The sequence below is a fragment of the Colletotrichum orchidophilum genome (genome assembly GCF_001831195.1).
Source record: "Colletotrichum orchidophilum strain IMI 309357 chromosome Unknown Scaffold_5.1, whole genome shotgun sequence".
NCBI lineage: Eukaryota > Fungi > Ascomycota > Sordariomycetes > Glomerellales > Glomerellaceae > Colletotrichum > Colletotrichum orchidophilum.
In genome coordinates, this window is record NW_019172961.1 from 22521 (window position 1) to 46571 (window position 24051).

The 24051-nt window shown below is 53.6% G+C and overlaps 9 protein-coding genes across 9 annotated transcripts; 5 read left to right on the forward strand and 4 right to left on the reverse strand.

Annotated features, from left to right (window-relative positions):
• Nucleotides 1-237: 237 nt before the first annotated feature.
• CORC01_00908 (eukaryotic translation initiation factor 3 subunit 8) lies at nt 238-2894 on the forward strand (the record flags this gene model as incomplete). The annotated part of the gene is made up of 2 exons (XM_022612564.1): nt 238-586; nt 646-2894. The coding sequence occupies 2 exons, from the start codon at nt 238-240 to the stop codon at nt 2892-2894; spliced, it is 2598 nt and encodes an 865-aa protein (XP_022480725.1).
• Nucleotides 2895-5652: 2758 nt separating this feature from the next.
• CORC01_00909 (peroxin 11C) lies at nt 5653-6666 on the forward strand (the record flags this gene model as incomplete). Its single annotated transcript, XM_022612565.1, has 1 exon — nt 5653-6666. One exon carries the CDS (start codon nt 5653-5655, stop codon nt 6664-6666), a length of 1014 nt encoding a protein of 337 aa, XP_022480726.1.
• Nucleotides 6667-7059: 393 nt separating this feature from the next.
• Nucleotides 7060-8423, reverse strand: CORC01_00910 (uncharacterized protein; the record flags this gene model as incomplete). Its single annotated transcript, XM_022612566.1, has 3 exons — nt 7060-7494; nt 7593-7816; nt 8378-8423. 3 exons carry the CDS (start codon nt 8421-8423, stop codon nt 7060-7062), a joined length of 705 nt encoding a protein of 234 aa, XP_022480727.1.
• A 928-nt stretch (nt 8424-9351) lies between these two features.
• On the forward strand, nt 9352-11488 carry CORC01_00911 (uncharacterized protein; the record flags this gene model as incomplete). Its single annotated transcript, XM_022612567.1, has 3 exons — nt 9352-9540; nt 9615-9908; nt 9971-11488. 3 exons carry the CDS (start codon nt 9352-9354, stop codon nt 11486-11488), a joined length of 2001 nt encoding a protein of 666 aa, XP_022480728.1.
• Nucleotides 11489-12935: 1447 nt separating this feature from the next.
• On the forward strand, nt 12936-13187 carry CORC01_00912 (uncharacterized protein; the record flags this gene model as incomplete). The annotated part of the gene is made up of 1 exon (XM_022612568.1): nt 12936-13187. The coding sequence occupies one exon, from the start codon at nt 12936-12938 to the stop codon at nt 13185-13187; it is 252 nt and encodes an 83-aa protein (XP_022480729.1).
• Nucleotides 13188-13565: 378 nt separating this feature from the next.
• Nucleotides 13566-15179, reverse strand: CORC01_00913 (glycosyl hydrolase family 43; the record flags this gene model as incomplete). The annotated part of the gene is made up of 1 exon (XM_022612569.1): nt 13566-15179. The coding sequence occupies one exon, from the start codon at nt 15177-15179 to the stop codon at nt 13566-13568; it is 1614 nt and encodes a 537-aa protein (XP_022480730.1).
• A 2173-nt stretch (nt 15180-17352) lies between these two features.
• Nucleotides 17353-18156, forward strand: CORC01_00914 (uncharacterized protein; the record flags this gene model as incomplete). The annotated part of the gene is made up of 3 exons (XM_022612570.1): nt 17353-17403; nt 17466-17861; nt 17998-18156. The coding sequence occupies 3 exons, from the start codon at nt 17353-17355 to the stop codon at nt 18154-18156; spliced, it is 606 nt and encodes a 201-aa protein (XP_022480731.1).
• Nucleotides 18157-18524: 368 nt separating this feature from the next.
• Nucleotides 18525-19613, reverse strand: CORC01_00915 (alcohol dehydrogenase GroES-like domain-containing protein; the record flags this gene model as incomplete). The annotated part of the gene is made up of 1 exon (XM_022612571.1): nt 18525-19613. The coding sequence occupies one exon, from the start codon at nt 19611-19613 to the stop codon at nt 18525-18527; it is 1089 nt and encodes a 362-aa protein (XP_022480732.1).
• Nucleotides 19614-22673: 3060 nt separating this feature from the next.
• On the reverse strand, nt 22674-23851 carry CORC01_00916 (2OG-Fe(II)oxygenase superfamily protein; the record flags this gene model as incomplete). Its single annotated transcript, XM_022612572.1, has 3 exons — nt 22674-23353; nt 23412-23574; nt 23630-23851. The coding sequence occupies 3 exons, from the start codon at nt 23849-23851 to the stop codon at nt 22674-22676; spliced, it is 1065 nt and encodes a 354-aa protein (XP_022480733.1).
• Nucleotides 23852-24051: the final 200 nt, after the last annotated feature.

Here is a 24051-nt window from a genome sequence, read left to right on the forward strand (position 1 = left end):
CAAACACCCCGCTGCCACCTGGAGCACGATTTGCCAGCTGTTGTTCGCTAAACCCTCCTCCCCCACCAAAAATTCCCGTCAAATTCTTGCACAACCTGAATTTGAGGAGCCCCTCTCGACAGGTTGACCGAAGGCCCCCCGTGACAAGTCCGACGACAACATAACTCCCGTCGATCCCGCGCTTCCCAGTCGCATCAGCCAAACCGTCGCCTGAACGAACCGAAAGCGATCGCCAATATGTCTCGATTTTTCCGTGGCGGAGACGACAGCTCCACCGACTCGTCTTCTGACGAGGAGGAGCTTTACTCCGAGGAGGAGGAGGAGGAGGAGCAGCAGGACCAGGAGGACTCTGATGAGGAGGAGGAGGAGGATGACTCCGACTCTGATTCCGACGACAGTGACGGTGGAAAGAAGGCTGGTGCCTCGCGTTTCCTTCGCGATGCTTCTTCAGAGAGCGAAGACAGTGAAGACGAGGAGCGGGTAAAGGTCAAGAGTGCCAAGGATAAGCGCATCGAGGAGCTCGAGGCGACCATCAAGCTTATCGAGAACGGCCAAAAGATTGGTGACTGGGCTTCCATTTCCACAGGTAAGATGCGCCGGAATACCTCGTGATGCCGGAGCGTGGGCGCTAATGTCTATGCGCAGAATTCGACAAGCTCAACCGCCAGGTCACAAAACTTCAAGATGGTGGCAAGACCCCCAAGGTTTACATTAAGATCGTTGCTGAGCTCGAGGACGACATGAACGAGGCCGTTGCCAAGCAAAAGGTTTCCATTAAGAAGATAAACGCCACTGCTTCCCGTGGATTGAACGCAGTCAAGCAGAAGATCAAGAAGATCGTCAAGGACTACCAATCCCAGGTCGATGCCTACAGGGCCAACAAGGATGGCTTCATGGAGTCCGAGGAGGAAGAGGAGAAGCCCGCGCCTAAAGCCAAGAAGACTGCCCGCTTCGTCGATACCACCGAGGAGGCTGCCGAGGGAGACGACGATGAGGGCTTCGCCACCGTTGGAAAGGGTGGCCGCACGCTGCAGTTCACCCCTGAGAGCATCTTCAAGCACCTGAGAAGCATCATGGAGACTCGCGGCAAGAAGAACACCGACAAGCAGGAGCAGATCAAGATTATGGAGAAGCTCAACGAGATCGCCAACACACCTTACCAGAAGATCCGCGTCCTTCTTACCCTGGTGTCTACCCGCTTCGACCTCGGTTCCGGCGGTGCCTCCTACATGCCCGTCGAGCACTGGAAGGCGGCTGAGAAGGAGCTCAACTCTCTCCTCGAGGTCCTTGAGCAGAACAAGGATTACGTTGTAGTCGAGAACGCCGAGGAGTGGGATGACGACGAGAAGCCCCCCGCGTTGGAGAAGGGCCAGAAGTACATCAAGGTTCCGGGAAGCATTGTTTCCTACGTCGAGCGCCTCGACGACGAGCTCACTCGATCCCTCCAAAATATCGACCCTCACACCTCCGAGTATATCGACCGTCTTACCGATGAGGGCGCTCTCTACAACACCGTCTTCCGCGGCATGCTCTACTACGAGTACCTCCGCAAGGATGCCGAGCTCGAGATCCCCCAGGAGAGCATCAACCGTGTTGTCACCCGTCGCCTCGAGCACGTTTACTTCAAGCCCGCACAGGTTGTTAAGATCCTCGAAGACAACTGCTGGAAGAATGTCCCCTCTACTGTCGAGTCCGTCATCACCCCCCGCGACCAGGCTCAGGACGCCAACAATCTCGTCAACGTCCTTTGCAACTACCTCTTCACCAACGCCGAGGGCATTCTCCGCGCTCGTGCCATGCTGTGCCAAGTGTACTTCCTTGCTCTGCACGACGAGTACTACAAGGCTCGTGACATGATGCTCATGTCTCACTTGCAAGAGAACATCCCCAACTTCGATGTCCTTTCTCAAATCCTCTACAACCGTACCCTCGTCCAGGTCGGTCTCTGTGCCTTCCGCCAGGGTCTTGTCTACGACGCCCAGAACACTCTGCAGGAGATCTGCGGCAGCGGTCGCCAGAAAGAGCTCCTCGCTCAGGGTGTCATGATCCAGAGATACAGTCAGGTTTCGCCTGAGCAGGAGAAGCTCGAGAAGCAGCGCCAGCTTCCTTTCCACATGCACATTAACCTCGAGCTTCTCGAGTGCGTGTACCTTACCTGCAGCATGCTCTTGGAGATTCCCCTCCTGGCGCAGACCGGCTCCTCCCCCGACGTCAAGAAGCGTGTAATCAGCAAGACCTACCGCCGCATGCTCGAGTACCACGAGCGCCAGATCTTCACCGGCCCTCCCGAGAACACAAGAGACCACGTCATGCAGGCTTCAAAGGCCTTGGCTGCGGGCGAGTGGAAGAAGTCCACCGCCTTTATCCACAGCATTAAGATCTGGGACCTCATGCCGAACGCCGAGGACATCAAGACCATGCTCTCCAAGCAGATCCAGGAGGAGGGTCTGCGGACGTACCTCTTCACCTACGCTCCCTTCTACGACACCCTGGCCGTGGAGACTCTGAGCAACATGTTCGAGCTGGACGCCAGCAAGGTCCTCGCAATCGTCAGCAAGATGATCAGCCACGAGGAGCTCGCTGCTTCCCTGGACCAGGTCACATCGACCGTCATCTTCCGCAAGGGCGTCGAGCTCAGCCGTCTGCAGAGTCTTGCCCTCACCCTCTCAGACAAGGCCAGCGCGCTCATCGAGACCAACGAGCGGACACTGGAGCAGCGCACCCAGGGCTCTGCCAACGCATTCGAGAGACAGGGCGGCCGCGGCGGCCGTGGAGGACGCGGCGGCGCGAGGGGCGGCAACAGAGGAGGCGCGAGGACGGGCGGCAACCCCCAACGGCAGGCCGGCGGTACTCAGTTCACTGGCGGCGCGTTGGGTGCCGCGGTCCGGGGTTGAGAGTGGAAGAATTGAAACGGGTTCTTGGGGTTTTCACGCTTGTATCTGCATTAGGGTTGGGTTGCTTAATCCAAAATACCGGCCGCGCGGGGTTCCAGAAAGAAAAGAGCCTTGGCTGGTTAGGTGTTTGTAGCTTCAGGGAATAGAAGCTGATAGAGTTACGTCACGTCCACGATGCCGAGTGTGTATGAATGTCACGATTTAGCCGTTATCACGATTGACTGGCTTCGGCTGAGCTCGTTTCCATGTCGTAGTAATCGTAAAGTAGAAAGACCATCTGTAACAATTTCCCTTCGGGCCTTTCAAGAGCAACAGTCAGCAACAAAATAATTTCGGTGTGTATCTTAGTGAACCGCAATCAACGTAGTCGCGTGTTCCCCTGATGAGTTTTCCTGTGGCTGCAACAACGAATTTTCAGGCAGAGTTTCGGATCTAGGAACTTTCTCGACTGACCCCTAACTTGACACCAGGCTCACTCCGCCTCAACAAACCAACATCAAAGCCTCAATCCCATGAGCCTTTTCTGGGCCGTCAAACTTGCTGTCAACAGAGAAACTTCCTTTGAGCTTCTACTCAAGGCTACTATAGTTGGCTTCCTGGTTCTCGCAGCAACAACGGGTCTTCGGATCCATCAATATGACCCGCCTTGCTAGCTCAATCGGTAGAGCGTGAGACTCTTAATCTCAAGGTTGCGGGTTCGACCCCCGCGTGAGGCTCAAATCCTCACCGCGATTGGCAAAGCCATTCCACGGGTTAATCTTCTGCACATTTCCATTTTTGATGATTCTTGCTGTCCAGCGTGCTATTAGCGGTGCTCGTTCCGGCTAGGTAGGAAGATGTGTAACGTAGAGAAGGCCCGCAGATTGGTAGAGACGCTCGATCAGCCGACCAATTCTATAAGGGCACGTGAAGGGTTCTGCCTTCTTTGGAGGGCTAAAAAATGCAGTGCAAGTTGAAGCGGTTCGAAATCCTTATTGGCTCTCCTGTTGGCATTGTAGAATCGACTTCGAGGATGTTTGCCACGGCAGTGTTACTTGCTACCAACGCGCGCTCCTTGGTTTTTCTCGGCGCTCGGCGCCTAGTTGTTCCCATTAATTCTCTTTGCTCGTTTGATGAATTCTTTACACTAATACACCGATCGAGGTTGCGAGATCAAATACAAATTCACACGACGCCAACCGTTCTGATATCCGTTGCTGTTCTAGTACAAGGTAGAGTTGTTTTGAGGCTAAGGCTAGCTAGTGATGACTCTTGATCATGACTTTCGGTCGCCTAGTAGAATACTTGGCTCAAAAACATCACTACATACTGTTGTGTCGAATCTGGGAAAAAACGGAAGGAATATTTGCACCCGTTCGATCGTCTCTTGTTGTCAAGCTCTCGTGTTGACTTCACGTCAGTCCGTTCATCTCTCTTACTTTCACCCAGATATCTTTAGCCTGCCGAAATTGCTCGGTGACACCATCATCCATGCTTATCCTTGCTTCAGTATGGCTCAAGGATGTACAAGAGGATGGGGCAGGCTACTCTACTATGTACATCATAATCCATAGGAGAAAGAGATTGTTGAGGAAGTTGAGTCATTCACGGAGAGGAAAACTCGGCGATTAGATGGATCGATAAGATAATGACACCATTGTGTAGAAATGTGGACAATGGGTGTCGTAATCTCCTCATCTCCTCCACTTAGCATCCCATTCATGGCGACACGGGGCTGAGCATCTCATCGGGCATACCTAACTAGGTCTTGGGTCATCGGACTTTGAACGCGATTGCGTGATATTGACAAGCTCCGTAGGAAAATGCGCTCATGAAGCATTGCGTGAGCAAGTCCAACGCGGGATATTGCACCACGAAGAGGGATATGGACGAGGCATGTGCGCCCTTGAAAATTTGATCTGATAACAGCCAAAAATCCGGGGCAACTTGAGCACGTTACTTGATTCCTTCTTCATTCCGAGCTACATAGTAGAGTTCCGAGCCCTTCTCCACCAAGGCCCGCCGCGTTTGCCGAATCAAAATCAACCGAGGTCAGTTGTACCCACTCCAAGCCTCTGCCGAACAACTTTCCCACCTATGTAGGTTTGCAGCACCAAGGCGATGGATGGCACATTGGCCCGCCGCCAGCAGCGGCGCCGTCTTGCTTGGTCGCAGAAACACGAGCCGAAGAGCTTACCTGCTCCCTTGGGCGATTACCTAGCTGTCTACCAACAAACCCTGTGACCATCCATCGGCGTGTGCCGTCGGTAAATCAGCGACCCGGCCGACGCTGCAACGAGCATCCACCTCGGCGCATGAGCAATTGGGACAACGGTTTTGGTTCTTCTTGCAGCTGCCAGCTAGGCTTTATTTTAGCGTTCCAAGCCCGTTTCTTTCTCTCTTTTCCTCTTCTTTCCGAACAAAGTAGTGAATATTGGGGATAATTCTTTTTTTTTTCCCCCAGGGGTTGTCAACACCAAAGCTCCTCACACTTTCTTGAGCATCCCCCTTCACAAGCTTGATGTGCCATCGACGTCGAACGAGGAGAGCCCACACACAGCTTTCCCCCTCCGATCTTCGGGATAAAGCTTTACCACCGACACCGAGCTCCAAAATACGACCCCAGAAGCTCTCTCCCACAAATCCTTGATCGTCGTGAGACTTTTTTTCCTTCTTCTCACCCGTTCCCATTTCTTTCTACTTGGACGGAAAGAAACCACCACAGACTGGCCATCGTAGAACAGCCCACCCCCCCAAAAAGGCCGACCGCTCGCCCAGCATGTCCACAGAAACGGCAGACCAGGCACCCGCCGTCTCCGACCTCCCCTCCGGCGACCCCATCCCCGCCGCGCCCGCACCGCCCACTGCCGCCGCATCGCGGTCGACCGCAGCAGCAGCAGCAGCCCCGAAAGGCAAGAAGCCGACGCTCGGCCAGCTCCTCGCCGCGACACCCTCCAACGTCGACGCCTTCGTCGCCCACCTGAACCGCTGCTTCGCTACCCCGTCGGGCATCGATGCAGTCCTCTGTTTCATCTGCTACACCTCGCGCTTCACCGCCTCCGTCATCGACGCCCTCAGCGCTTCCGCCCTCCGCCACTCGGCCCGCAAGCTCGTCGCCCTCGCCTTTTCCCTGCCGCCCGACACGACGATACTCCTCTCCAAGGCCCCGGCGCCTTCTGCTGCGGTCGCCAGCCGCGGCATCCGCGTCGCGGGACACCTCCGCGCGCTGGCGTCGCTGCTCAGCGAGGCGCGCACGATTACAAGGCTGTGGGCGCTGCTGCCGCTGTACCTCTGGCTCCGCCGGCTCATGACGACGCCGAGCATCACCGAGGAGGAGAAGAAGCAGAACACAAAGGACGCGTCCGAGGCGGCGCTGGACAGGGCTCTCTCGTGGCTGCAGGTCGTCGTGTGCCTCCTGCTGCAGTCTCTCGAGAGCTCGTCGTATCTGGCGTCCAAGGGGGTGCTGCCGATGACGCCCAAGCAGCAGGGGACGGCGGCGCGGTGGAGCGTGCGGTTCTGGTCCGTGTTTGTGGGGAGCGAGCTCGGGCGGCTGGCGGTGGAGAAGTTGCGGCGGCAGGGCAAGATCCGGCGCGGGGAGCAGGACGTGACGAGCAGCGAGTACCGGGCGTGGGCGGACGTGTGGGCGCGGACGCTGGCGAGGCAGGCTTCGTGGTTCCCGCTCACGTTACACTGGAGCATGGATAAGGGGTTCGTGCCGGAGATGGGGATCGGGTTGCTGGGGAGCATCCCTGGTATCGTGCAGATGCGGCAGTTGTGGAAGGAGACTGCTTGAAGAGGGGGGGGGAGGGTGTAGATTTGGAGGGAGGAGGGATAGGAGTCCTTGAACAAAACTGGAATCGACATAGAGGTCAACTTTGCATACAGGACGGATAGACGCACCGCCTTCGAGGAGATGGCTTTTCCTATGGAAAGCACATAAGTATATCAGAGACTGCTGCGCGGAGCGGGGGAACCTGCTCGCTGGTTATGGACACGAATTTCAATCTCTTTCATGTTTATGATATAATAGATTTCAATTTCACAAAAAAATAAAGAACCCAAAGCATGAACGCTATGCCCCTTCCCTCACGTCTCTTTTTCCCTAATGGTACACAGTCCCAAGACGCCCATTCCCAGCAGGGGGAACGAAAGACCAAAAAAAAAAATGAACACCATGGAAACCCATTCAGAATGGCAAATTCTTAATTTCCTCCATGGTATAATATTTTCTCATATTCTCCGCCCCCAGCGTCTCGACCTCCTGATCAAGGTGCGTCCAGAGCACCTCCCCCCAGCTGTCCATCTTCTCGCGCAGAACGGAGAGCTCGAGCTCGGTCTCGCGGGAGCGGCAGGCGCGGAGGTAGGCCTCGAAGTCGTCCATGCCTTTGTGGATCTGCTTGTGCTGTTGCAGCAGCTCGCCGGCGCTCCCGCCGCGGAACTCGGGCATGCGGCGGGCGAGTACGGGGAAGACATGGGCCTCCTCGACGCCGTGGTGACCTGCGAGGTGGCGGGCAAACTGGAGACCCGTATCGATGAACTGTTTGAGGGTCATGTTTGAGGGACGGCGGCCGGAGGTAGCTGCGTCGTGGAGGAGGGTCCATTGGTGGCGGAAGTGGTTGTGCTGAGTTGGTTGTTAGTTTTTATTTTTATTTTTTGATCAATGTGTGGAGGTTTAAAGGTGTTGAGAGATGCGCAAGATGGAAGGGGGTGAATACTCACAAAGTAATTCATCTTCTCTGCCATCCGGTTGAAGACCTTGAACTCGGCCGGGGTCAGAGGGGGCAATTGGGACTTGGCCGGCGTAGTAGGTGTTTGGGTTTGAGACGACATGGCGCTGAAGTTGCGGATATCCCGAAGCTGAAGGAACGAGGATCGAGTACTGGTAAAGGCGCAGAGCGTATTCTGAGCTGTGGTGCGATGGCAGGGCTCGGGGATGAGATGAGCTGTGCGGTGATAGATACTGTGCGACAAACCTCTACCAGAAAAGGCCAACGCTCTCATGATATTTAGAAAAGTAGAATTCAAAAAAGAAAAAAGGAAGTTTCTTTCCGTTTATTTCAGGCGCGGAGGGGGGAGGGAGGGGGTTTGCTTCGAGAGAGGTTTTATCCCGGCATCATGCGCGCGCGCGCGCGCCGTCGCCGCCGCCGCCCCTCCATCCGAGCGATATGCTAGGTAGGTTGGTGTGTAGATTGCCCGCGGCGGGTAGGCTAAACTGTTTTCAGATGGGTTCGCCCTCGGAAATCAAAAAAGCGTAGCGCAGGCCTGTAAGTACACCGCGCGGCTGGCGGAGCTTGGATTTGGGGTCTGCTGGATTGGCCCGGAAGTTCCGCGCTGGAGAGATAGGGAGACAACTTGTAGCGGGTTCTGGCTACCTTACATAATAGAAGCCCCAGCGCTTTCTTTACCCTCAGTCTCAAGAGCACATCAGATGCCAGCAACTTCATAATTTTGCAGAGGGGAATGCATTATGAACAACTGAGGTCCGAGACGAATATCTCACTCACCAGTCACCGCAACCACGTCTTGGGCTTGTGCACAATGTTGACCCATGAATTTGAAGAGATTTCATTTCGGCGTTCCTAGATTGGCCGGGCGGCCCTCCTTACCTTACTCAGCTCTTTGAAAGCCCGAAGCGGGCTGTGCGACAGTCACCTCGACCGCCCTTTGTGAATTCAGTGATCCACATCTCGCGCTCATTGGCCCATGCACCCGCGACCGCGCGCGGCTTTGGTAAGATTCGGCATCCGATCTTGTTCGCGCCGCTCCGCTCCGGGCTGGAGTCCATCCGGCGCATCTGCACAGCGGGTCTCCGGCCTCTGGGCCCGTCCACGAAGCATCTGCACGCATCACGTGCTCATGAGACGATGCGGCATGCGGGGGCACTTTAAACTGCACTTTTGACTGCACTTCTGACCCATAGGCGATGCCTGGAGAGGAGACGAGACACCTGTACCAAATTCGTGGCAGTCTGTCTACTATTGGCATTAAACCGTTTCTAATTGGTCGGCCACTCGGCTCCGGGACTCTGTCAATTCCGCAGTCCCACCCGACGGTTCACCATGACAGGCAGCAGCAGGCAACAGCACGCTCAGCTACCTTGTGGGAAAGGGAGGACTTACAACCAACGTGACCTCGTGGCAATCTCGCGTTTTGTACTGTAGCTCTTCCACCGCCAACCGCCATCATTCTCAGCCCAGCTGAACTTGCGGTCGAGACGCGTCGCAGCCTAATTTGACCCGCAAGGATCCCACCGTCTTCAACCCTCAACCCTGAACCCCTCTATGCACCCTTCTTGGCGATCCTCGCGGTGATCCTTCAAACACATTACAAAAGCTCGAGATTCTTCCGCACCTCAGGAAATCGATCCCCTTTGGTAAACCCATCATCACAGCATCTGTCTCGTTACCACCCAAGATTGGCTCGAACTCCTCATCAGCTTAGTCTCACTCAACCGCAAAAGTAGCGGGCAGTGGCTGTTATGTCTTCCACGCTGACGGTCCGCGAGCGGCTCACTCTTTGCAAGTGGGCCGACAGCCTGGGCGGCATCACTCCAACTCTCACGCGTGGTGCCCAATGGGTCAAAAGCGAGTTCGGAAAAGATGTTCCTGAAGCCGACATCCGGACAGTCTTAGACCGCGCGGACATGACGGATGACTTCCACGCCTACGTGAGACATCCCCATCCAACTTGATTATCTTTTTCTTCCTGTTACATGGTAGCAAATGACTAATCCCAGTGAAGAACGACGGCGAGATCGGCCCCCTGATCCGTCCAGGCTTCGGCAAAAACTTTTACGAAATGCCCGCTGATGATGCCGCGTTCCCCAGCGCCGTTCAGGAGTGGAAAGCCTCCACGCTGATATGGGCGGAGCTGGCCATCATGTGGTTTGTCGAGAAAATCACCAACAAACCCGATTGGCATGTCAAGGTCTTTAACGAGGAGATTATCGCCAAGTGGAAGCAGGAGGTCATGGCCGTGGACTGGGAAGCCGTTGGCCTCAAACATGCGTATTTCAACAACGATTTGTTCCAATTTGTAAGTAACGAGCCTCAAATTGGGCGCGCCCCTTTGAAAAATGTTCCTGACCGGCACTGCAGTCTCTCGCTGAGCTTCGCGAGAAAGCCAAGCTGTATGAAGCCACTGGCCTCATCCCCATTTTTGACGCCTCGTCCGTCGTCATCAAGTCTGATAACGCCATCACTCCAGAGGTAAAAGAGGAACTCAGGAAGGGCGTGGCAGTTCTCGAAAACGTCCCCGAAAAAGAAAAGGACTGGCACCCCGGCAGCGACGGCAAGGTCTTGGACATTGTCCACCCCTCACTCTGGCCTCTTGTCTTTGGCAAGTCTCGCATCGTCTCTGACAAGCGTATCTTGCTCAAGGATACTCTGGCGGCTTGCGGCACGGGAGAAATCATCCCTGTCCCCAAGAAGAGATATACCGACCACCACTCGTCTGAAGACTTGTGGTCTGTCAAGTTTCAGTGGCTTCCATGCGACATTGACATTGACGAAGGGAAGCCGAAGATCATGAGCTATATCAACAACTTGCACCCTCGGCATCATGCTGGCCTCTACACCACGATTGAAAAGGTGCTGGAGAAAGCTCTCCCGATGTGGGACCTGATCTACAGATGGCACGAAGACTATGAGACTCTCCGAATCCCTTGTGAAGAAGTCGAGACGCAATGTCTGGCAGAATGCACTAACAACTGCTGTCCTGAAAACCGTCCACTGGACCCAGACGAGGATGAACGTCCAGAAAATGTATTCGACGACGATTGGCAAGATAACAGTGAGGAGCCTGACCGGGAAGTTTGGCGAAGAGACGAGATCTGGTTCAATGCCACCCATCCCGCCAAACAACCACCCGTTCCCGAGTATAAGCCCATGGCGCTGCAGCCCAATGACGTCAACCTGGAGTCCGGTTTCTTCAACCATGCCGACCGCATTCAGGTCATTGTCAAGCTCGCCAACATCCACCTTACGCCCGAGAAGCCGACGTACGACGGTGGGTCCTGGCACATTGAGGGCCAGCTGAACGAGCACATTGCCGCCACCGCGCTCTACTACTACGACAACGAAAACATCACCGACAGCCACCTCGCGTTCCGCACAGTCGCCGACAAGGAGGATCTCATGGGGGAGCTCAGCTACCAGCAAGGGGACCACCACAGCATCGACCGGACCTTTGGGATCGACTCCCGCGGCGACACGAACCTGCGCCTCGGCAGCGTGCTCACCCGCGAGGACAGGCTTCTCGCGTTCCCCAACGTCTACCAGCACCGCGTGGCGCCGTTCGAGCTCGTCGACAAGACGAGGGCGGGCCACCGCAAGATCCTCGCGCTGTTCCTCGTGGACCCAAGGATCCCCATCATTGGCACGGCCAACGTACCGCCACAGCAAAAGGGGTGGTGGAAGGAGGGGGCGACGGAGGGGGCTCGGCTGGGTTCGCTGCCGCCCGAGATCACGGATATGGTGTTTGATAACACGGATTTCCCGATTGGGATCGAGGAGGCAAAGGAGCTACGGGCCGAGCTGATGAAGGAGAGGACGACGATTGCCGAGTATGGTATGGAGACGATTACGAATGGCGATTGGAACTTTTGCGAGCATTGATGGGACGGCCCGTGTCGTTCACGGTACGTATAAGCGAAACGAATGCTCAATTGTGCGGTGACGGGGAAACTTGGAAGCCATGTCGAGGCGTCGCTTCGCCGGCCCTGAAAGCGGGCATCGAGATGTCAATAGCTTTGCAAATCGTCATACCCCCAGCCACGGCGACTGGCCTTTCTCGTGGTCCGATTGGAGGGGGAAGACGGTCTTTTGCTTCCCGCAGTAGGACAGATGCACTTTTGTCTCATGCTGTCTGCCAATGCGTTGGCTGCTTGCGAGACATGGAAAGTTGACACCGGAGCACCAGATCTGATCGAGAACGTCTCCTAGAAGGACACAAATCGAATAAAGTAATATATATATATACAATGTGTTCACCGACATTTTGGCCGCTCTCGCTACTTGCTGGAGCACATACCGATGTCATCCCCCTTTAACAGTAGAACACCGTCAAGTGCAACCTACCAGAGGCCAGATTTCGACATGCTGTGCTCTCTACTTAATGGCTTTGGGTCGAACAAGAAGGCCAGGCTTCGCGGGGAGTTACAAACCCATCTCCGTCCCAAGCCTGTCTCAACCACCACAGAATGGCCAGCGAACAAAGTCCACGAAGCAAAAAATCGTTAACGAAAAGACGTTGGACAACCTCGACCCAAGCCTAGCCCACTTCCTGCACCATTGTCCAAAAATGGACCCCACGCTCGCCGAGCTAGCAGACAGAATGGTTCACCGACGACGTCCGCCCTCCGCCCCCCGCGAACCCGACCGAGCAGCCCGCCGTCGCAAAAGCTTTGGCCAGTTCCTGCAGGTCGTCAACGTATTCATGTGCGCGGGGCCGCAGTCCTTTTCGATCGGCCGGGCAACGAGGACGCCATGGGCTTCGTCGCGGCCCCGGATCAACGCGCTGCTAAACTGGCCCATGGGCAACAGAGGCCGGGAACGCCTTTTTTTTGCCGGGCCGAGGTGAATGCCGCGATGATGGGCGTGCTGGATCGCTGGGGGTCGATTTCTTGCCTCGCGGACGTCAAGGAGGGGGTGTTTGCGGGGTTTGGTTGTCGGCTTCTGGGCAGAGGTTGATGGCAGGGGGGAGGGCGAGAGCCAGGTCGGCGGGTATAGTTTCCGGGAGCTGTTTGTCTGTCCCGATCCCCTGGATGTGGAGTATCTCGGCTTCGAGTCCTGGGATGCCTTTCTTGTGCGGCGCTTTCGGGAGGGTATCCGGCCGGTGGCAACCCCGACGACGAGGACAGTGACGACGAAAAGCCGCCTAGCAACAGCGGCAGCACCCTGGGGACCGTAGTCGATGACGGGACGGTCTACCAGGCCTACCTGAGCGCCTTTAGCTACCACCGCTGGCACGCGCCCGTGAGCGGGAGGGTCGTCAAGGTCGAGATGGTGCCCGGCACGTATCTCAGCGTGAATCGGTATCAGGGCTTGGCCACGGCTCCTGCTGATGGACAATGGGAACGATGATGGTGGTGGGAAGGATGATCCGGAACCGCAGGCGCCGTGTCGGTTGCAGCTGTATTTCAGCGACGTGGCGACGAGGGCGGTGGTGTATATCCAGGTGAGGAATCCCGGGGATTGGGCTGACGGCTGTTGTGTTTGTCGGCATGACGAAGGTGTTGAGCTGCGAGGTGACCGTCGAGGCTGGGGAGGAGATTGTCAAGGGGCAGGAGGTTGGGATGTTTCACTTTGGGGGTAGTTCGCATCGTTTGGTGTTCCGGCCGGGCGTTGATTTGAGGTTGGTTGGGAACCGGCTTCCTTGGGCCATGGGTCATGAGGGGAACAACAAGGTCAACAGTGCTCTCGCCGTGGTTGAATAGCATGAGCCGTTCAGGCTCGGTAAGGGTCCCATATGCAGATGTCAAAGACAAGACATTGAGGTTTTGGCTGTGCCTGGGGTTCAATGTATCGTTTCCGAGTCCCGGATAGGAGACGTTCCTAAATCGTATTTTCAGGTAGATTTCAATGCCAACTTCAAATACCTTTCATGCCCATGTAGTTCCCCTCAATCTCTTGCTCAATATGGACTTACGGCTGTAGCACCGATCTCCAAAGCGGGGGCCACAAAATGTCTTCATTAAGCATCATAACGGTCGGTCTCATCAAGAACAGGTCGATATGTGAAATAATCAAAAGTCGCACGTCTCGCGGTGCCGTTGAGATCAGAAGCAGCCACACCAACAAAGGCACCCGTGAAGCTGCCATGCGCCTGATGCCCACCACACTCATCCGAGAGGATAGACGCATCGTAGACCGGACCGACGGCCCTCAACTCCTCGCCCTCGAGGGCATAGTAGAACTGAAGGCTTGGTCCGCGAATCTGCAACGCCAGTTTCACCTTGCCTGCGTTCGGCAGCGCAACCGACTCGGCCAACGGCGTCGTGAGGTCGCTGTCGGGCCAAGAGGCCTCGGAGCTCTGAATCAGCAGCTCGCGCTTGCCGTCCTCGTGGGCCGTGACGGTCAGATAGAAGAAGTTGTAGCGGCAGTAATACGCCGTCAGGCCCGCGAACTCGCGCTCGTCGGTGGGGGCAAAGTCTACAGTGGTCTCGGCGTCGTAGGAGAAGTGCGTCTGCCTGCGAGCGACGAGCGCCTGCTCGAACCAGGATCCGATGGACTCCCTCCCGATGAGTGTGAGCTTCCCGCTCTCGGTCGAGAAGATTCGCTCAGGTTCCGGCGTTCGAAGCCACTGGAAGTCCTTGGGCAGCCCGTTCTCAAAGGTGTATCTCTTCTCCGCCCAGTACGACGTGTCGTCTCTGGTCCCCGGAACATTGACGTACAGAGACGGTACGGGCCCGTTCTTGACGTAGAGCCAGTCGTCGTCGCCCCAGTATGCTTCTTGGATCGCTGTCTCGCGTCCGAGAACGCAACGCCGCTTCTCCGTCGTGGGACGGCCCGTCAGGTGGACCATATACGTCTTGCCATCGGGCGTGTCCACAATGTCGCCGTGCCCCGCGCGCTGAAGCGCCGCATCGGGCGCGTCCTTTGATGTGATGACGTACTTTTGCGGGTGGAGCTCGTAGGGCCCCCAGAGAGTGCGGGAGCGAGCGAGGGTGCAGGCGTGCTCGTACGCGGTGCCACCCTCGGCGGTCAGGAGGTAGTACCACCCGTTCCGCTTATACAGGTGCGGGCCCTCCACGAGGGCCAGTTCTGTCCCACGGAAAATGTTCTTCTTGGGGCCGACGAGCTTTCCGGCGTGCGGGTCAAACTCCTGGAGGACGATGCCGGTGAAGGCGTGGAAGCGGCGGCGGTGGTCCCACATCATGTTGACGAACCACTTGCGGCCGTCATCGTCGTGGAACAGGGACGGGTCGAAGCCGGACGAGTTGATGTAGAACGGGTCCGACCAGGGGCCCTCGATGGCCGGCGCGCTGACGATGTAGTTGTGGGTGTCCTTGAAGGAGCCGTCCTTGCGTTTGACGTCGGTGAAGACGAGCCAGAATGTGTCGCCGTCGTGGGAGAGGCAGGGGGCCCAGACGCCGCAGCTGTCCGGGTCGCCGCGCATGTCGAGCTGGCTCTTGCGGCTCAGGGGCCTCGTGACGAGCTCCCAGTTCGCCAGGTCTTTGGAGTGGTGGATTTGGACGCCGGGAAACCATTCAAAGGTTGACGTCGCAATGAAGTAATCATCTCCGACTCTCAATATCGAGGGGTCCGGGTTGAACCCGGGAAGGATTGGATTCCTGACGTGAGGCATTGTGGATTATGATTTCAAGAGTGCACAATCGGTTTTGCTGGCCAATGCAGAGTTGAGAAACCGGTTCAAACCCATCTCCAGAGCAGTAATGGCCGAGTTGATATTTATTAAAGACTGCACTGCTCTTCATAGCCATAGCCAGCTGAGCCAAGAGTGCGTTGAGCCATTGAAGTGATTGAACCCCACGCCTCCACAAGTCGCATTTAGCCGGAACTGAGTGATTCGTGAGAATGCAGACCGAAGACCTCCACTTGGTAAAATTGTGGACTGTGGATTCTACCCCGCAGGAATGGAGGGGGGAAAATTGGAGCAAGCATCTCGCTCTTGGGTCCGCCGAGTATTGGAGTCTACCTTACCCGCACAAAAAGCTGCGCGTCAGATGCGGCGCGTGTTGAGAGCATGGGCACCTTGGAGGCAGAGTTTTGAAACTTCATTGCCAGGTTTACAAACGAGGCTAGAAACGTCAAACAAGCAGACATGACAGAGATGAATGAGAAGGGCCGGTATGACATGGGGAAAGATGACAACAAGAATGGTCCAGAGATCTACCCCACTCGTTGTGCGGCTTTGTACAAGTTCAAGTGCCATCCATACTTCAGACGAGTCTGGGTTGTTTAAGAGGTTAACATTTCATCGGATCTTGCGGTGCTTGTAGACAACCCGAAGGCTGTCGCTTTTGGATCCCTCGAAGCCGCCGCATACAGCCTCCAAGCTATGCTAGCCTTCAACACAGTCATTAGGACTCAGATGATGACTACGGACACACACTTATACAGAAACACTTTTAGAAGAGATTGGCTTGTTGCATGGCGAAATCATCTTCATCCGCAAACTCTTCTATTTTAGGCATCTGATGGCTGAAAAAAGAGTCTACTCCTCTCTTTTCCCTCCAACCGTCAGGAAAGACAGTCCCGGCCTCTTGGAGGCCACTATTTTTGCACGAGACTTTCAAGCTACTGACGGCAAAGACAACGTATATGCTTTGTGGAATCTAGCCCGGGATAATAAGGAACTCACATTCAAGTAAGGCTACAACAAAATCTCTTAGCAGGGTTTTCTAGGTTTTGCGACAGCCTGGTCCAAACGGCACGGAAGCCTCGACATAATCGCCACGTCAAAGCCTTGACATGACGAAGATGGCTTCTACAGTCTCGTGCCATCATGGCGTTCAGACTGGGCGGCCCCTGCGCTCGCTAGCTGCCTCGTTCAGGTTTGGTGGCACCTGCTTCGTTCAGGGATGGATGAAAGGGGAAATGCTGACCAAAACCGGAAACATACAATCTACGGCAGGGAGTTGGTTCACAGAAGAGGCCAAGAGCAATAGATTACAAGTTGACATCAGTTGAGCATTGAACACCCAAGTATTGAATGAGTCTCTGAAGCTACATAATGATTAGTGATACGGTTGCTTGGGGCCCTTTCGCTTTGCGGTACCACAATATCACCCCTCCAAACATCGACGTCGGAAGCAAACACCGTGTTTGAGCCTTTGTAGGGAATAAACAACGGGCTTTATCAGGTTGGGGTCCGAGTCCTGAAACCTTCATAGCATGTGACAAATCTTTGGGTGAACGCAGACAGCCTGGAGCTAGAAGACATTTACCTTTGAAAGGTTGGGAAGAACTGCCAGAAAATAATGCTGAGTATCGCCCAAAGTGGTCATATCCACACCTGCCTGGCTTAAAGTTTTGAGCTAAAGATTGACGCGCTTTTCGAATCGTACAGCAATCCATCTACTTCTGAGACTAAGTCGGACCGAGTTGGTTCATTCAAGCGTATCTTCATAATCTGTAAAACTTGCTTCTCGACACATTCAAGTTGGTACGCACGATGACTGTAGTGTTTGTAGGCCAGAGTCCGAGGTCAAGGAACACATCCATCCCTGCCAATGGCGCCGCAGCTCGCATGGAAAACATACCAAAGTTCAAAGCAAGAGCTCTTGTTGGTAGCTGAGAAAGGGATGTGTGACTAATATCACCCCTTAATGACGTGAAAGATTGAGGGTGATGTACCACTTAATGCTACATGTCAGGATGTAAGCTTTCTGAAATGGATTGTAAAGAAATATAAATGCATAGAATCTCGAATTCCAAGCCCGTTGCAATCTCGTCACTCACCACGACCACTTCTTTACCCGTACAGATTCATTTAATCATTCATCCAAATATCAGAAATGCGTAGCACATACTTCTTTACTCTACTTGCCGCTATCCCAGCCGCCATGGTAAGACTACCACCGCACAAGTTTGTAAAGATCAACATCACCAATCTGATATGAAATTTTAGGCGACTTCAATCGAGCCAAGAGGACCAGGCACCACTGCCTTTATCCCTTCATGGGAGTTCGAGCCGTTGCCAGGCGGAAAAGTCCACATCAATGGCACAGTCGAGGAAGCCCTCGCCCAGCTGAAGCAGATGAATCCCAATTACGAACCTCCAAACCCCGCACCTAGAACCTCTACTCGTTCCGTGTTTGCTTCGCTCCGAAGACGACAGCAAACCATCATCACCAAGGACAACGTGATCTGCAACAACTCTCCGCCCACCAACCACTTCCCCGTGGTCGCAGAGGGAGTGAAACATCTACGGAGCGTAAAGGGCCAGCCCCAGGCTAGCGGCGGCCCGGCGAACTGTGGTCGCGTCAGCTGCAGCTACGGCACGGCCATCTGGTTTTGCAACGATGTGAGTTTTTATTTCCTTTGGCGCACGAGATGAGTGACAGGGAGAAAAGGGAAAGAAGAGCAGCAGTTGTGATGTGCTATCCATTGATTCATGTTGGCTGACAACGTGCGGGCGGACCCGCAACCGGGACTTATAGAATACACACGCCATCACTCTCAACAGTTTCAAGGATATTGCATCGATGACGGCTCATATTTCTAAGTTTTGCGCTCCGAACTGGACAACGCCATTCAGCGGCCAAGCATTCCACCCCACGGCCAACTGGAACGTAGTTATTCACAGGTCTGGCTGCTAGGTGGGTGCCTAACGAACGGCTCCAAATTAATATTGAAATTGCCAGTAGGCAACAATAGACATAGAAGGCGCCTTCACTTAAGAGAGTCTGTCAAAATAAGCCAGAGAATAAGATTTTGGGCATCTGTTTAATATACCTATGCATACTTTGGTGTACCGATTCTCTGGGACGAAACCAATTACATTTACCAACGTGTAGCTCTTACATCAGCAGCACATGAGACTTTCTCTCAGCCACCGATCTTAGTATACATCAGGACTCGTATGAAAGTTTCTATATCTTCAACTCATCATTCATTCCTGAAATATGCTAGTTTATAACTGCATGTGACTATTTTTACATTAACCCGTGCTTTGCTCTCACTTCCTCTAAAAGACCATACACAAGCGACCCTTTAGCTGCTTAGACAAGTAGTGCTCGGCCATCTCGTTAGCTTGTTCTACACTGAACGTCTTTTCAACGTGCGTCTTGCAACCATTCTTCGCATGCAACTCAGTCATCTCCCTGCTCCGTTCAGGAGTGCAGATCAAAGCACCGCGGACAGTCTGCTCCTTGAAGTTCAAAGCGAAAGGATCGACTTCGAACGGTCCATCTGCAGGAAGGCCAACGTCAACCAGAAAACCACCCTTGCGGAGGAACTGCTGTCCAAACCGAACGAGCGATCTTGCCTCGGTCGTGATGATCACGCGGTCAACGCCTGGGTTGGTATCGTAGAATGAAGTTTGGAGCTCCTCGACAACCTTCTTCTGAGCCTCGTCGGTGTTGATAAGATACGTGCAGTCGGGCTTCAGGTGTGAGGGGACATCATTCGCCAGGTCGAGACCTTCCTGTCGGTTGTCGATGACGACGACCTTGTACCCCAACGCCTTGGCATACTGGACACAGAGGTGTCCTAGGCCGCCGACACCGATAATGGCAAGCCACTGGTCCTTCTGGCCCTGCGCGGCGCAGAGGGCGCCGTAGACCGTCGCGCCGGCGCAGAAGAGAGGGGCGGCCTCGGCCCAGGGGATGGACTGAGGGATCTTGGCCACGACGCGGGCGTCGGCCTTCATGTACTGCGCGAATCCGCCGTCGAGGGTAAGGCCCAACATGCCAACGAGGTTATCGCAGACCTGCTTCCCATGATTGCAGGAGTTACACTTGCCGCAGAAGCCGTAGGTATTGATGGAGCCAACGCGGTCGCCGATCTCGAGGCCCTGTTTGCCTGCTTCGGAACCGAGTTTGATAATGGTGCCGACGGGTTCGTGGGAGCCGACGAGGCCCGGTTTGGCGCCGGCAGAGGCGTAGACGCCTTGTTGAACTTGGAGATCCGTGTGGCAGTAGCCGGCGGCGGCGATCTTGATGAGGACGTCGTTTGGGCCGAGGTCGGTGGGGGTTTTCACGTCCTTGACCTTGTAACCTTTGTTGAAGTCTTTGATGGTTGCGGCGCGCATTTGCTGAGGGATCTGGTCTGCCATATTGCGAAGACGTCGAGCAAATGTATTGTAATTGAAAGGCTGATTTGACTTGGGGCAGGTTTTAGTTCGTTGTAGTCCAATTTAGTCTGAAAGTGATGAAGTAGAATCTGATGGGTATTTTGCTGTTGTTCATAGAATCTCTTTGGTATCGATGTCTACTCTCAACTTATAAGCTGGAGAAACAGTCGATACGCGCCCAACTTTTGTCTGTGACACGTCATAGTTGACGCTGCTTAGAAATGATGTAGGACGCAATAGCAGCGTCACAGGATCCAAGGCTTGTTACGTCAAGACAGGTACTTGTAGTTTGCTGGATTTTGCCGCCTCAAAATGCGGTAAAAGTGGCCCAGTCAGAAATACAGTGGATTTCTGTGGTTCGGGAACATCTCAGTTTTCGGGACCTCGATTCAACATTTGAGGTTTCGGAAATAATGAAAGTATCGCCGATTCACTCTCAGTTCTTGAATAAAAAGTACGCAGTTGATGTGCTAATAGGGTTGAATATTAATATCGCCACAGTTCTATACATGATGAGTAGGGGTAAAGTAGTAACACAACTATCATTGGGGCCGGAGAAGGTGGCAAAGCTAGAAACTGGTGTCCCGATTCCACTTGGTAAATCACTGCAAAATGACTAATTGTGCCCCATATGAATGAAACCAACCTTGAAATCATTGTTACTAATCTGTCTGAGCACGGTGGATGGCGGATTCACATTCTCGGTGTCGTAAGGCGAGCTAGATTTGCGGGCTCAACTCCACTAAGTCTTGTCGTGCCGGGCGGGACCCCGACATGCCTCCGCCATCGGGCCCATGACGGAGACCGATCCGGCCGAGTGACTTGGCGTCCTAAGCATACCAAGATTGTCTCACTGTGGTATGAACACTGCAAGATATGGTTCATTGGAGGTACAGTTCATGACTGCTACGTTTGATTGGTTTTACCACTGCTACCAGACCATTACGACCAGGTGCGCCTCGTCTGAATATTGGCCTGGCACGCTTAGGCTGGGTGGTAAATCATCTTAGTGTCCGCAGTGACGGCATCTACGATCTGGAATTAGTCGCCTTCATCATAATGGACTCTCATCAATTCTATCACGCAGATTCTCTGCCTCCAGTCCGGCAGACTGTCATTATACGCGGCCGGTGGTGCGGGCGAACAGCTGGCGTGGACAATGGTGATTTAGTAAACCTAGGAAGAGCATTGTCGGCTGACTTGTGAAGTAAAGTAGCGTGTAAAATGATTGGGCGACTGAAATCACTAGTGACTGTGGCTGCAGTATTTGCTGCAGCGGTTCTACTATGAGTGTATGGTAATTGCAAGGTGTGTTTTTCCACCTTGCAAAGCTGGGATCAACCTGAGTTTGTATATCCAAACTTGCAATATTGCCAAATCATTGGCTAGAACTGCTGTTTTGCCTTCAACTAAGTAGAGAAAACTCCGAGTATCAATTAGCGTCAAACGTTAAATTTCGCATTCGCTTTCCCCCTTTTAGAGTAAGGTAGAATATAAACTAAGCCTCACCCGCTCAGTCCGATCGCACAGATCAACGAAGAAATCGCCGAGGTAAGTAACCCCGATACTGTGTGGTCTTCAGAATAAAAGATGCGTAGTGTGATAGAAATATGTAGGATGTATACGCGATATCATTATTGTATGCGGAGGTTTGGCCCACGTATAGGGGCAACAGTAGCAACCAGCACACCCATCCATATAGACCGTGAAGCCTAACCTGATGTCGATTCACAAAGTGACGTAACTATAAGTTCCCGATTTGTACCTCGGTTGCGCTTGAATAAGACAGGTCCGAGAGGTGATCATCCAGCACGTAACATCGCACAAGGTTTTCAAAAATAGAGAAAAAACCTAAAGGAAGTGGCCTGGTTTTCAGTTTGTTCATCGGAATTTGGCCCTGGTCTCAGGAACTCTGATCTAATCGTCTCAGAGCTAGTAGGTCTTTGTCAAATATTTGAGGACCACTTATTCCACTCGTCTGGTGTCAATATCAGATATCTGTCCTTTTTGACCTGGGCCCAGAATCAGGACCAATGAATCGTATCTAATAGCTTTGAAAACAACACCTAAGACGACAAATTGCGTGGTCTAGATGAGTAGTGATTGACCCTTAGTGCCTTCTCAAGGACTGGCGCCGTGAGTCATCCAACCCGTTCACTTGTTGGCCTCTTACGCCAGCAACCTCCATGCATTATTCAACTCATATACCTTGTCTTTCTGTAGGCCAGACGGATTTGACCTTGTTTCGTTGGCTTATTAGTCTTGATTTGAACAGTCTCAGCACCTCTCAATTAGCCTCTCGGCATCTCTACCAAAGACTAGACGTACTACTCAAGCACGCGACTTCTGCCGCGAACGCAGCATCTAGTGCCTGATTGGATCAACAGCAACCGGGCAAGTAGGCAAAGAGTCATGTGCACACGTCATCGCCAACCCAAAGCCGAGGCACCAAACCTAAAGAGCCTGCAAGTTATGTTCCAAACAGCGGTGGCCCTGCTACTACTCGCTTGGACAACCGCAGGGTCATGCTCAAGAGTACCTTGCCGAGGTTAGACGGCTCGACTGTCCTTAATCCAGATGTCAACCTCATTCGGTCGTAAGGCTTCTTGGCACTGCTCGGAGCGCAAAAGGGGAGCAACGCAATTATTCATAAGTATCTCGGCTTTGACCACGAATCATATGCCCTTTTCAGTCTGCACGACGAGTCCCAATGGCCGGCGCACAATTCCGCCGCAACAACCGCGAAGAGGCAACGAGCGTCCCAACTAATGGACCTTGAGGCTTGCGTGCCTTACTCAGTTCTAAACTTCGGTATTCCTAGAGACCAGCCTCTTTCTTTGGTCTCCTTGTCTGAAAAAAGTACTACTGCAGTAAAATAGCGGATAAGACATCTTTGCGAACAGCCTACTCAATAGTTTTGCTTGGCCGTACGAAATCTTTAATTTACGCGACATGACGAGGATTCAACGCCCAGACAATCCTACTAGTAGCTTATATCGGAATGGAATAATCGCGCAGAAACACCTTGAAATTGAGCTATACTTACTGCTCTCCCTTCGATGTCACAGTACTTGTCTTTTTCTGTCTGTTCGTACGCCAGGCATAGTATTCTCCCCCGGTCATGACGGGGTACTTCATGGGATTCTCCTCGCTCACGCACGTTGGCACAGGCTCCAAGACCTTTTCTCTGTCAAACCCAAAGAAGAACGGAGCCGAGTACCTCTCCTTACCGCTCTTGTTAATGACCCGGTGAATCGTCGACACAAAGAAGTCGTTTGTTTGTCGCATGAAGCAATCGGCAATGTTGACGACGAAAGACCCTGGCATAGGATCCGCCTTGACCCAGTTGCCGGACTTGCTAAGAACCTCGAGGCCACCGGAGCTATCCTGAGTGACAATGGTGAAACACTCCACGTCAGTATGCGCGCCGATACCGTTCTGCTCGTCTACCGAGTGCTTCTGCTCCGGGTAGTGAAGAATGCGCATCCCCGCCTCCGGTCGCTTGACGTATTTGTCAAAATAATCTTCTGGCAGGTGGAGAGCGAGTGCAAAGATGCGAGTTAGCCGGCGCGAGAGCCGGAGGAGCTCCGTGTGATACGCGTAGAGGTTGTCCCGGAAACCAGGCAAGTCAGTAGGCCAGATGCTGACGGACTTCTCCGTCTTGTCCACCGCCTCGGGATCTTTCTCCGCGTCGTAGGCCCAGTTGAAAGCTTCACTCAAGTCTTTTAGAGTGTCAGTCGACATGCCAATCTCGTCATCGCAAGAATGATGTGGTTTTACCTTGATGCTTCCATCCGTTGCGGTTGTAGCATTCCATTGGATGGAAACCGACATACTCATTGGGCACGAGGCCTGTAAACACCTCCATCTTCTTCTCCACCGGCAAGTCAAAAAAGCGCTTGGCTTCCGCCATGGTTATGTCTGCCAAATTTTGGTCAATACCCTTGATCTGTGTTAGCTTATTTCCGACTTCTAACCGCCAGGGCTCATGCGCTCACGTGGTTGATCAAGTAGAAGAAACCAATGTTCCTGGAGGCCTCTCTAATTTCTTGGGCTACTGCCATGCGATCCTCTAATTCGTCGCTCCATATTCCTGACGCATCAATGACTGGAATCTTCTCCAGGCTTGTCGAGGTGTTTGAGTTGAAGCTGAAGACTGTTCCGTTGTGTAGGGTCACGGTTCTCGCCTTGGGCTCAGATACAGTAGTAGTTTCAGACATGATTGATTTCGGACTACCTGAGTGCTTGGTAGGTCAGAGTCAAAGTAGACTTCTCGTAAAAAACTCTGATGTGTGTGGGTTGATTGGCAACTTTGAATGATACAGCCGAATTGCCGTCAATAGTCAATCATTTTCAGCTTTGAACCCAACCCTTTAGACGGTACTGCAATCTTGAATAATTTAGATATGAAGGGTCGGAA